Here is a 13949-nt window from a genome sequence, read left to right as displayed (position 1 = left end):
AAAAAAAAAAAAAAAAAAAAAAAAAAAAAATATTCATACTTTATATACATTCAAACATTTTAACATTTTTATATTTATACTAATTTATTTAAGTTGAATTTTTTTAATTTTAAAAAGGTATATTATTTGTAAATTATAAAAAAAAAAAAAATTATTTAAAATTTTCATCCATATATATTATTTTAAGAATGTATCAAAAATTGCTAGATACAAAAAAATACTACATTCATTTTGTGAAGTTTCATATACATATATAATTAATTAAAACATACATTAACACAAATTGTTATAAACATAAATCTTGAAAAAAACTATAAATCCTTTTTATATAAAAAATGAAAGGTATCTAATTTAATTTGATACAAATTGTAATATTTTCTTGTTCCTTTATATAATATATATATATATATATATATATATATATTAATTTTTTTTACCTGTCAAAATTGATACTTATTTGTAATAAGTATAATATAAATATTTTATTATAATATAATTTTCATATATAATTCATTTTAGCTATATTCTACAATATTATAAGCATATTCATATATATTAAATAATATATAGTGGCTTTTTTTTTTTTTTTTTTTTTTTTTTTTTTTTTTTAACACACATATATATATTTTTCATTTCTCAAACCGCAGATAAATGAAATATTATATATATAATATGATGTACTATTTTGATAAAAAATATATGATATATTTAATAAATAATACACGTAATTTTTTATTACGTTTCTTCTTATTAACAATATTTGTATCATTTTAACTAATATAATACAATGTGTAATTTTAGAATTAATTGTTATATTATTATTTTAATTTTTTATAGAATATATGGTTATATTTGAATATGCATTATAAATATATATATATATATATATATAATATATATAATATATATATTTTTTTTTTTTTTTTTTTTTTTTGTTATTAAAAAGAAATATTAGAATAAGCTCAATATAGAGTTATAATAATGATACATACTTATATTAATGTAATAATTTATGTATTTTTTTTATATTTAACGTTTTGAACATAAAGTATTTTGTTAAAAATAGAAAGGAAAGGAAAAGATTATATTATATGTATCATTATTATAATTGTTTGCATATTTTAATTTTATAATTTTTTATATCTTAAAATATGGCTTTATTTTATTTTATTTGTTTATTTTTTTTTTTTTTTTTATAGTATGTTTTATAACAAAATATATGGATAAATAAATAAATAAACAAATAAATAAATAGATATATGAACAAATAAATAAATGATATATAAACAAACAAATAAATAAATAAATATATATATATATAAACAAATAAATAAACAAATATATATCTATATCTATATATATATATATATATCAATTATTGGAACTTCAATTTTATTTATTTATTATTTTTAAAATGATAAGTATTCAAACAGTGCATAGTACAAATAAGATAAATTTTTTAATAAAAGGAAAATTTATTAAGAATAATGAAAAAGAATTACTACTCGCAGCAAAGGTATAAATAGATACATATATAATATATATATATATATATATTTTGAAATGAAAAAGTATACAGAAATTTATAGACAAAACTACAAATGTAAATATAAATATATATATATATATATATATGTTTTATTTTATTATTATTATTTTTTTTTTTTATAGGATTGCTATCTAGAGTTGCTGACAAGCAATTATGGAGAAAGCATATATGTACAGAACACTTTTTTAAAAATAATATTTTTACAAGTACGTTTATAATATATAAAATGTACTAGTTTAATTTTCATGTTATATAAATAATTTTATCTTAATAATACCTACATTATATAACAACATATATATATATATATATATATTTTTTTTTTTTTTTTTTTTTTCCCATATAGGTTGTCAAAAGTAAACACTTTGATCGTTTTATTGTGGTTGATGAAAAATTAAATGTTCGTATTTTAGAATATGATAATGGTTTTATAGAATACTATTTTATCGATAATTTATTTGTAGAAAATTTAAAGTTATATAAAGAATATTTGAAAAGCACCAAGACAGAAAGTGCGTGTTTTATAATAGAAGAAGACTACCACAAATATATTAATATATGTAATATTAATGATATCTTTTTTATATCTATTGAAAATATTTTATTTATTAGACAAGTACATCCAAATATATATTATAATAACTGTTTAAGTGATGTACATGAAAAGAATGATAGATCGAAATTTGAAGTTTTAAAAAATGATAATGAAAAAGATAAACTTATTATCAAACATCCCTTTTTTATTAAAAATATTAAAAATGATTCTTCTGTACAATATGAACAGAATAATGAAACAGACAAATTTTTTAAAGTTAATAAAATAAATAGATTTTCGTTATGTCATGATAAGAAGAAAAAAATAAAACAAAAGAAAAATATGTTCTATGTAGAACCTAATAAATTGAGGGAAGATAATTCATTTGTAGAATTCTGTAAAAATATAACATTTATAACATATTTAGATAAGGATAAGAAAAAAAAAAAAAAAAAAAAAAAATATATTTATAAGGATAATCATTATGATGATGTGAAAAATCATGTTGATACATTAGAATGTGATAATATGAATAATGTGTATATGAATTTAAGGAATGAAAAAAATATCAATTTTTATAATGAGTTTGATGATAATTGTTTGAGCGTAAAAATTTGTTTCCTTGTAAATTATATTAAAAATAATATAAATTGTGGTGATCATTTTATAAAAGACGTTTTACTCTCTTGCGAAAAGGAAAAGGACGAAATGAAGATATTAACAAACAAATTGAAAAAAATGAAGATATTTAGAAAAGAAGAATTATGTTTATTAAAGCAATATGATAAAAAGAAATTTATACCTATTGATATGGTAAAAGAATATTTAAAAAAATATAAAACAAAAAATTTATATAGTGATAAATACTTTCATAATATATCAGATAACAAAGATAATGTTATGGAAATGTGTGACATGTTTAATATGATAAGTAATTACTATTTTAAAAAATTTTATTCTAATAAGTATGATTATATATATATAACATATTTTAAAAATATATTTCTATATAATAAGAAAGGTTTTTTTGATTGTTCTCAAGAAAGGAATTTATTATTTTTATTTCAAATATTTATAAGAATAAAATTGTTGTTATTCTTTTTTATATCACTCTTCTATTCTAGTGCTAGAACATTATGTAATAATTTTGTATACATAATAAAAACGGAGCACAAATGTTCGGAGATATTATATGAACTATCACTTCATTTATACTTTTTTATTATTTTTGTTTATTATCTATTGAATTTCCTTTTTACAAAAAATAGGGAATATACCAATAGTGAACCCCTAAATAATAAGAAAAGTAGCATTTTAAAGGAACGCTCGAAAAAAAATGATTATAATAATTTAGAAGAATCTAAATGTACACCTGATTCGGTTACCTCAAGAACAGATGTAATTAATAATATAAAGATAAATAATGTACAGAATGGTAATGTTATAATATATAATAATATTTATTTTTTGATAAATAAAAATTTATGTTATTTATTCGAAAATATGGGTAATGAAAATGATGAACAGGATGGTTCATATGAACCTAATGAGATAAAGGAAGAGAGTTGTACGAAAAAAAAAGAAAAAATAATAAATAATAATAATGAAAATAATTATGATAATAATAATAATGAAAATAATTATGATAATAATAATAATGAAAATAATTATGATAATGATAATAATAATAATAATAATAATCAAAATAATCAACAAATTATCAGAAATAATATGACCTATTATTATTTACAACTTCATAATATGATGTACTATATCTTAAATATGGTATCCATATCGATTAATGTATTAGCCGACATTAATTTCGATTATTTTAAATTTCGTAAAAAAATATTGAAGGATTCATTTTTAAAAATGAAGAAAAGAAAAATAAAAAAGAAGAACGATATCATAATTATTATTTCTAATAATAATAACAGTTCAAATGTACTATTTTTAAAATATAAAAATAAAGATACTACCAAAAAAAAAAATAAAACATTAAAAAAAAATAAAGAGTCTGTTGTATATGGGTTACATAATTTATTAGTACCTATAGGTAAATTATCTTTACCATTAGAAATATGTAAGTTTGAGAAACTTAGAAAGAATTCATTTCTGTTGTTTACAGAAAAAATTATATATATCTTCAACTTTTCATATAGCCATGATATAAAGTTAACATTATTGAATTATCTAAATATTTATAATAATGTGTCGTATAATATAAATACATTAACTTTTAGAAAAATCGTTAAGATGGATAATAAAAATGAACAAATTATATATAAAGATGTTGATTGGTATATTCTATCAAAAAACTGTTCTATATGGGATAAAAATAAATTTTCACAAAAATACTCATATGACATGAATATTGATAAGAACAGATTTAAAAACAACATTTATATGTGTCATTATAATTACTACAATAATTTTGAATGTATTAAACATTTCAAAAATATTCCTTATGTTGACAGTTTTTACACGTATATGTTTATTTATTATCACAAATTTAAACATTATCAAACCATATGTAGATACTCCTATCTAAATTATAAAATATATAACACTTCCTTTTTTTATGACATGCCAAATAATTATGAACAATATAAAGATAAAAGTAAAGGGGGAATATGCATAAACGATGAAGATAAATGTTACCAAAATTGTGATATTAAATCAGATGATATAAAGTGTAAAGAAAACAAAATATGTAATATATATTATAAAGAGGATAAAGATATTAGCAACAAATATGTTAATTTATTTTTTGATAATTCAAAAAAGGAAAAAAAGGAAAAAACGGAAAAAAAGGAAAAAACGGAAAAAAAGAAAAAAAAGAAAAAAAAGGAAAAAAAGAAAAATGATTCTTTTGTTGTATCTCTTAATATAAGCAAGGGGTTATTTGATGAAATATATCAGAATAAGAAACATCCCTTTCTAAAAAAAATAAAAGACACAAATGGTAATAAATATAATAATGATGATGATTATAATATTAATGGTGATGATGATAATAATAATGATGATAATAACAACAACAATAACAATAACAACAATAACAATAACAATAACAACAACAACAACAACAACAACAACAAAAACAATAATAATAATAATTGTTGTAATTATATTTTTTGTGATTATCTTAAATACCATATTAAACGTAAGAAGAAAAAATCATATATCCATAAAAGAATTAATACATTTAATTATATAAATAATGAAAATGTTATCCAAAACGATAAATGTAAAGATATAATTGATGATAATTTTTCATTTACTAATAATAAATCGTATGATAATAAAAACAGTTTTTCTGTTATATCATTAAATTCTAAGAAAAGGGAAAAGAAAAAGAAAGGACAGGGGATATTTAATATTTTTTCTGTTCTTAAACAATATCTAATTATAGATAGAAATATAAATGATATATATATAATTACGTTAATATATGATTATCTTAAGAAAAAGCTTGTAATAAATAAAGACGGTTTTCAAAATGTTTATAGTATGGATATATGCAAATGTATAGAACAAATAATATCAAGAAGTAATATAATATGTTGTATAAATCAAGAGAACAAAAAAGGAAGAAAAATTATTATGCAAGAGAAGGATTTAACAATAAATAGGTTTAATAATGATGATGATGAGAATAACAGCAACAATAATAACAACAGCAACAAAAATAATAATAAACAAATGCATATTATTAATACAGAAACAAAAATTTCTTCTAATAATTTTAAAAAGAATTATTTCCAAAAAGTAGAAGATATTCAAGTTTATTATCTTTTAACATTATATAAAAAAGAATGTGATGAATTGTACATACTAAAATCGACCATATTTATTAATAAGAATATATATCATAACAGATTCAAATGTATCCATTATATTAAACATTTTTATCGTTTTAATAAATTAAAAAGTATAAAGGATTATAAATATGATTGTAATATTATTTCTCGCCCCACTTATGGAGATACTGAAAAAAGTAATTCTTCTTTGTTTACTTTGACAAATATAGAAAAAGAAAAAAAACTAAATGATTATTATAATGATAAATTATTTGATATAAAAAAATTGAAGAGAAATATGTCATATAAATTAATGATTCTAGATAAAGCTAATTGTATATATAATTTAAGTGTAGGATATAATATCTACTTAAGTGAAAAAAAAAAAATAAATATATCTAATATAGATATTTGGAACAGTACATTTTTTTATCTTCCTTTTAATGAAAATATTAATATTCTTTGTTTTTCTTCTTATTTAAAGACAACTTATATGTTAATTATGTATCATCATATATCTAAATCTTGTGATATATGTATGAATTCATTTAGTCGTTTGGATAAATCATATAAAAAGGTGTGTATGCATAAAAATTATGTAAAGAAAAATGAAGATAAATATGGTATAAGTAGATATATAGATGAGAAGTACATGTTGGATAAAAATTATGATATAAGGAATAACAAATATATAAATCATTATTATAATGGTAATAATAATACTAACAATATGAAGAAGCCCACATTTTATATTTTAAATAATGAAGATATGGAAAGATATCATTTAATAAAAAGCCGCATTTTATTTACACAATGTATATATAATGAAGATAATAATAATTATGTAATTTTAATATTAAATAGATATAGTATGATTATAAATGTGTATAATATAATAAAAAATAATAATGATAATAATAATAATGATAATAATAATAATGATAATAATAATGGCAATAATAATGGCAATAATAATGGAAATAATAATAGCAATAATAATAATAATTGTATTCCCATAAAATTAGATGATACATTCGAAATAACTTTTGATAACAGCATATCATTTTATTATTATATAAAACAATTCCTTTTATTATCGAATAGTAAAAATATGTTATTTTTATTTTATATTGATATAAAATATAATCGATGTTTATTATTACACTATTTTCAATGTAATGATACAATATATTCTGTATATATGTTTACAAATTGTGATGATAATTTAAGAAATGATGATAACGATATTAATATAAACCCATATATATTAATATGTATTGGTATGAAGAGATTATGTAAGATATTTATATATTTTTTAAATATGACAAACATAAATTATATAAATAATATGTCTGATGATAAATGTGTAAATAATATTTCGCTTAATTCAAATAATAATAATAATAATAATAATAATAATAATAATAATCATAATAATAATAATCATAATAATAATCATCATAATAATCATAATAATAATCATCATCATAATAGTAATAATATTTTTAATTATATTTATTTTCCATGTGAAAAATATTATATTGAAAAATATATTCAAAATGATCAAGATATAACACATCCTGTATCATGTTTTCCAATTTATAAAAAAGGAAAAATAGAGAAAGAAAATAAATCATTTATAATTAATAAGATGTATAATTATAATATTGATACATTGAATGATGATATATTTATTACTGGTGTATGTAAATTAAATAATTTTCTTCTAGTTGGTTGTAATAATGGTAGTGTCAAAGTATATGATTTATTTCAGGATATTAATAAAAAAGGAAAACATAATTTTAAATCGAATCATTTATTATTGGATTCTTTTCTTTTCTACAAAACTCAGAGAACTATTATAAAAGTATATGACGAATTTGTTGTAGGAAATGCGTGTGTTCTTTTTCTTAATATATTTAAACATAAAAGACTTAATGTAAACTATAAATCTGACATCCATCAAAGTAATAATATCTTGTATGACCATCAAACAAAAAACTATAAAGACAAGCAAAAAAGGTTATATGTTAAAAAAAATTATTATGTTATAGTAGCATGTGAAGATAAGTTATATCTTTTTCTATCAAGCAAAATTAAAGAAAACAACATTTCTTACCAGAACAACAACAATAATAATAATAACAACAATAATAATAATAATATTAATGTTAGTAGTAGTAATAATATGACAGGTGATTCTTTAAACAAAAATAAATATACCTTATTTAATAAAATGAAAAATATTATGGATGAATTTTTTATAAACACTTTTAATATAAAAAACAAAGAGAAAATCGAAGATTTAAAAGATAGCAAAAAGAAAAACAAAAAGAAAAACAAAAAGAAAGAAAAAGAAAAAGAAAAAGATCAAGAAAAAGAAAAAGAAAAAGATCAAGAAAAAGAAAAAGATCAAGAAAAAGATGTAGATCAAAAAGAAGTTCAAAAGGAAGAAAAAAAAGAAAACACAAAGAAAGAGAAAAATGTGGAAGATTACTTAGATATATTGAATCACGAAGTGTTTAAGGAAAGGCCCATTAAAAATAAAAATATATTCCTTATGCAGTTAATATTTACGAAAAGAAAAAATAATCAAAATAATAAAATACATCATAATGTACATAGTTATAACCCCACGGAACAATCATCAACGTGTGAAAAAATTAATTATTCAAATGTAAAATGTGATGAATATGAAAGGATAAATACTGTTGTAGGAGAAATAAATGACAAACATAATAATAATAATAATAATAATAATAATAATAATAATAACAACAACAACAACAACAACAACAACAATAATAATAATAATAATAATAATAATAATAATAATAACAACAATAATTATAATAATAATAATAATAATTATAATAATTATAATCATAATAATAATAATAATAATTTTATTAATTATGATTATAATGATGATTATTTTTTTGATACCAATTTTTCTTATATGCCTAATAAAGTTATCAAGGCACATCCAAATATTAACCCTAGAAACATTATTGTAATAAAAAATTATAATACAGAAGATAATATAATTTTTGACATTATCATATGTATTAATAATAAATTATATTTTGGTATTATTAAAGAAAAAAAAGACATATTTAGTTATGAAGATGTGAATACTTTTAAAAATATGAACGTACAAAAATTTGTAAAATGTAACAATTTGACATATCCATTGAAATATTACCTAGAAAATTCATTCGTTTATGAAAAAGATAAAGAAAAAAAGAATACAAAGCAAATGGTTTTTAATATATATGATAAAGTTGTGGATAGTAACAAATCATTTGAGAAGATGGATATATATTACAATAATCAAATGAAAGACTCAAGACATAATACATTTCTTAGTAACCATATGAAGAAAACAAATTATATAGAAGATAGAAAGAAGTTTAGTATGAAAAAAAAAGTAGGCTTCTATTGTAATAGTAAAAATATGTATCTTAACATAAATCATAAAATAATAAAACCATATGAAAATAATGTCATTCCACATATTTTAGAAATAAAATTGAATAAAAATTATATGATGCATGAATTATATAATATATGTGATACTAAAAAAAAAGATGAAATAATTAATTGTGTAGAAAATATATTAGAAGAAAATAAAATAAAATTATATCATATCCATAATAAAATTAGTAAGAATTCTTGTAAGTTAAATTATGATTCTTTTGGTGATGAAAATGAATATTTAATATATATATATAATATATTATTTTTAAAGGATAATAATTTGTTTTATCAAAATAAACATATTTTATATCTTCTACGTAATCAATATAAAAATTTTAATAATTATATATATCCCCTTATATTTTTTAATATATTAAATAAAAAATATAACTTGAAATATTTCTTTCAAAATAATTTTATAAGAAATAATATATATTTCCTATATAATACATATGATATAAATTATCTTTCTAATATTTCAGAAAATTTTATTGTAAATGTCAGAAAAGCATTGAGCACAATTTTTTATTACTTAAATTATAATAATAAAATAAATGATCAAAATGTTATGATGTTAGAAGATTTTGTGCAAACTGCTTTAAATAATCATGAGATAAAAATAGAGGAAGATGAAGAAGTAGAACAAGAAGTAGAACACGAAGTAGAGAAAAAAAAAGAAAATGAAAGAGAACAAACAAATTATAATACAAACGAACATTCTATTATAAATACAAAAGAAATATTACATATTTCTAATTACAATAACTTCTCCACCTTAGTAGATAGCTACGATAATATAAAAAATACAAAAAAAAAGAAAAAAGGTTTAGCAGATCATTCTTGTAGTGTCAATAAAAAAAAAAAGCAGAAAAAATCAAAAGAAAACTATTCCATTATGGATGAGAACAATATCAGTATTTATGATGATAATATGATTAGTAAATCAAACCATGATATATATAATAACATACATAATATTCATAATATCGTTAATCATGTGCACCATTCTTATAATGATAAGAATATAAATGAATATAAAACGGATCTTCCATTGTATAATTCAACTATATCTAATGATAATAAGAATAGAAATATATATATTTGGAAAAACGAAATGAACAAAATTGAAGAAAATGAACAAAATAATAAAAACGCTATCTCTTTCTTTTTACATTACATTCCACTTCTACTTAATAAAAAAAAAGACGTTTCAAGCAAACGTAATATGTGCTATTATGTTTTGGGTAGTGAACCGTTAAGATGTGTATATAATAATGTTATAAAAGAAATAAATGGTTTTAATGGTGATATGATGTATATGGATAATTATAATACATATGAACAAAAAGACGAATATAATAAATGTAATGAGTGTAATGAATATAATAAATGTAATGAGCGTAATGAATATAATAAATGTAATGAGTGTAATGAATATAATAAATGTAATGAGTGTAATGAATATAATAAATGTAATGAGTGTAATAAAGATCATAAACATGCTGAATATAATACAACATCACAACTTAATAATAACCATATATATCATCAAAAGAGAGGAACCGATTCTAACAATATTATTCATAAAAATACACAAGGAAGAGATGAATCCTTAAATTTTTTAATTATTCATTTAAAAGGTAGCAAATATAATTTTAGTAATGTGACCGAATATATAAAAATTGTAAATAAAAATAAAAAACAAAATATAAATAATGATACTTCCATTTTAAAGAAAAAGATACCGCAACATGATTTTTATAATAAATGTTACAAGCATGAATATATAACAAATAATTTTTCATACATGTATAATATAAATTTAGAGAAAAAAAAAAAAAAATATATAAGAATTAATAAAAAACATATTGATAAGAAAAAATATTATTATTATAATTATCAAGTACAAGATATTAAGGGACAACGAAAACGTCTTAAGCTTTATTTTTCAAAACCTGCATCATCTTACATTTTAAAAAATAAAGAAAAAAAGGAAAAAAGGGAAAATAACGAAACGTATGGTTGCTTATTCATATTTTTAAATAATATAAGTTATCATGTTAAATATTTAACTATTTGTAAGTTAAAAAAAAAAATTAATTGTAAACTAAATTTTTGTTCGGATGATTTTTTTTTTATACTCAAGTTTTCTTATAAATATGTATTTCTGTTAAATATTCAAAAAAAAAAAAATGTATCCTTTTGGATAAATATAAAACATATACATAAAAATATGATGATCCTCAAAATGTTAGACACAAGAAAATACAAAAATAAAAATAAAAATAAATATAAAAATAAAAATAACAAAGATAATATTTGCTTCCAATGTATACCATTTAAAGGTGTGAAGGATAATTATGTTCAAGCCTTTTCACCGTGTTATTATGAAGAAAGGAAAAAAGGCATTATGAAAGAAATAGGTAAGACAGCATGTAATGTTGAGGATAATCACCATATTGTAGTTTTTAAAAATGTCAAGAGAGAAAATATAATGAAGATGTTTTATGAAAATAAGAATAATATAACTCCATTATATTATTTAAGTAAAAATATGAGAAATATTAAAGTGTTTATGAATAAGTATATTATATATACACAAGAAAATTATGTTATTTTATTAAAAATTACATTGCTTAAATATAAGAAAAAGAAAAAGAAAAATAAAAAAGAATGTAATAGGAGAATGAAATGTATAATGAATGAATATTTAAAAGTATTTAAAGGTGAAAATAATATAAATTTTCCGCAAAAAGAAGAAGAAAATGATAACAATAATAATAATAATAATAATAATAATAATAATAATAATAATGATGATGATAGTATAAAAATGTGTAATATATTTAAGACTCTATTAAAAAATCAAAAAATTTTAAAAAAAAAAAAGAAGCAAAAAAATGGTATGAGTGAAAAGGATTATTTATTAAGTCTTATGAAAAGTAAAAAATCCGCTTTAAGAAGGTTGGAAGGTGTCAACGAAGAAGAAGAAGAAGCAGAAGATAATAATTTGAATTATCATATTGAAGAAAGTGAGGACAATGAGGATAGTGTAAAGAGTGAGGATAGTGAGAATAGCAAATGTGAAGAAGAAAATACGGATGATTATATGCTTAATTTTGAACAAATATATAATAGTTATAATAATATTGAAACTACTTCATTTTTCTCAAAATTGTTTCATGGAACCGAATATTTTAATATTATGAAGAAAAAAAAAAAAAAAAAAAAAAAGTACTGTTCAAGATTGTCAAAGTATGTTTTTGAAAATCGTTTTAGTTATAAAGAAAAAGAATTTTTTTACAATTTAAAGTATGATGTTGTTGAATATTATAAATATGCTGAAAACAATGAATTTATTAATGATCTACAAGTATTTGAAAATAAAATATTAATAACAACATCAAGATATATTTCTGTATATATTTATAATGAAGAACAAAATGAATTTTCTTTATTATGTTGTAATTTTTTATCAAATATTAATAATAATATATGTATAAATGACAAATATAATAAATCATTTATTTATCGAAATATGTTTGATTTTGTTAAAGTAATATCTAAGAAATATATGACATTATATAATATGATTAATAGTAAAAATTTAATATATATAGCTAGCTTAAAATTTATAAATAATATAAAATATATTTTTGAGAATAAATTATTTTATAATATTATGGGATATAATTTAAATATAAATAAAGATGAGAATATATTAGAAAGTGTGAGAAAATATCATAAATTTTATTCAAGTTATTTTGTAGTAGATAAAAAATATAATAATATATTTAACATATATTATACATGCTTAAAGGATAAGAATGAAAAGTCTAAAGAAGCCAAAGAGGAGGAACCTAATGTAGAAAATCAAAAGTATAATTATTTTTATGATGAAAATAGACACATAGAAATATGTTACGATTTGATGTTATTTTTTCAATTATTAATAATAGCAAAAGAGATAAATAAAAAAAATTATTATAATATAATGAATATAAAAAAATGGAAATCATATTTAAAAAAATATATATATAAAAATAGTGATGAAAAAAATAATCAAAATGACAAGCACAATAATAATAATAATAATCATATATACGTAAAATATATTAACATTTTAAACATATTTATTGATCGAATATTTATATCATTAAATAAAAAATTTCTTTTTTTCAAAAGTGTGTATAAAAATAAATCCATAAACGAATTTTTGCTGGAATTAAAATTTAAAGTATTTAATCGATTATTAAAATTAAATTCTTATGAATTCTCAGACGGAAAAAATGCCATAGATATATTACATGATATGTATGAACAAAAATGTAATAGAAATATGTCTTATTTTTTCCTTATGAATGTAATACGAGATCATTATGATAGTTTTAAATGTCAACCTTATAATATGAAATATGATGAGGAAAATATAAATAATAAAGAAAACATTATACATAAAGAAAATAAAAGTAAAAATAGAAAAAAGGATTATCATAATATTCAAAATAATTTTAATGCAAATAATATAGATAATATATCTCATATTTTCAAATATGAAAAATACCTAAAAGATAATTTTCAT

The 13949-nt window shown here is 18.3% G+C and overlaps 1 protein-coding gene across 1 annotated transcript in view; it reads left to right on the top strand.

Annotated features, from left to right (window-relative positions):
• Nucleotides 1–1414: 1414 nt before the first annotated feature.
• The window catches only part of PRSY57_0920800 (hypothetical protein), a gene marked incomplete at both ends in the record, with an annotated part of 13174 nt that continues 639 nt past the window's right edge, over nucleotides 1415–13949 (top strand). Inside the window, 3 exons of the mRNA XM_012907447.2 lie at nucleotides 1415–1516; nucleotides 1672–1755; nucleotides 1896–13949. The exon at nucleotides 1896–13949 is cut by the window's right edge and continues 639 nt beyond it. Coding sequence (XP_012762901.2) covers nucleotides 1415–1516; nucleotides 1672–1755; nucleotides 1896–13949 — 12240 coding nt within the window. The remainder of the gene's footprint in view (nucleotides 1517–1671; nucleotides 1756–1895) is intronic.

This window comes from Plasmodium reichenowi, chromosome 9 (genome assembly GCF_001601855.1).
Source record: "Plasmodium reichenowi strain SY57 chromosome 9, whole genome shotgun sequence".
Taxonomy (NCBI): Eukaryota; Apicomplexa; class Aconoidasida; order Haemosporida; family Plasmodiidae; genus Plasmodium; species Plasmodium reichenowi.
Note: the sequence above shows the minus strand (reverse complement) of the source record. Positions and strands in the feature narration are given on the sequence as shown.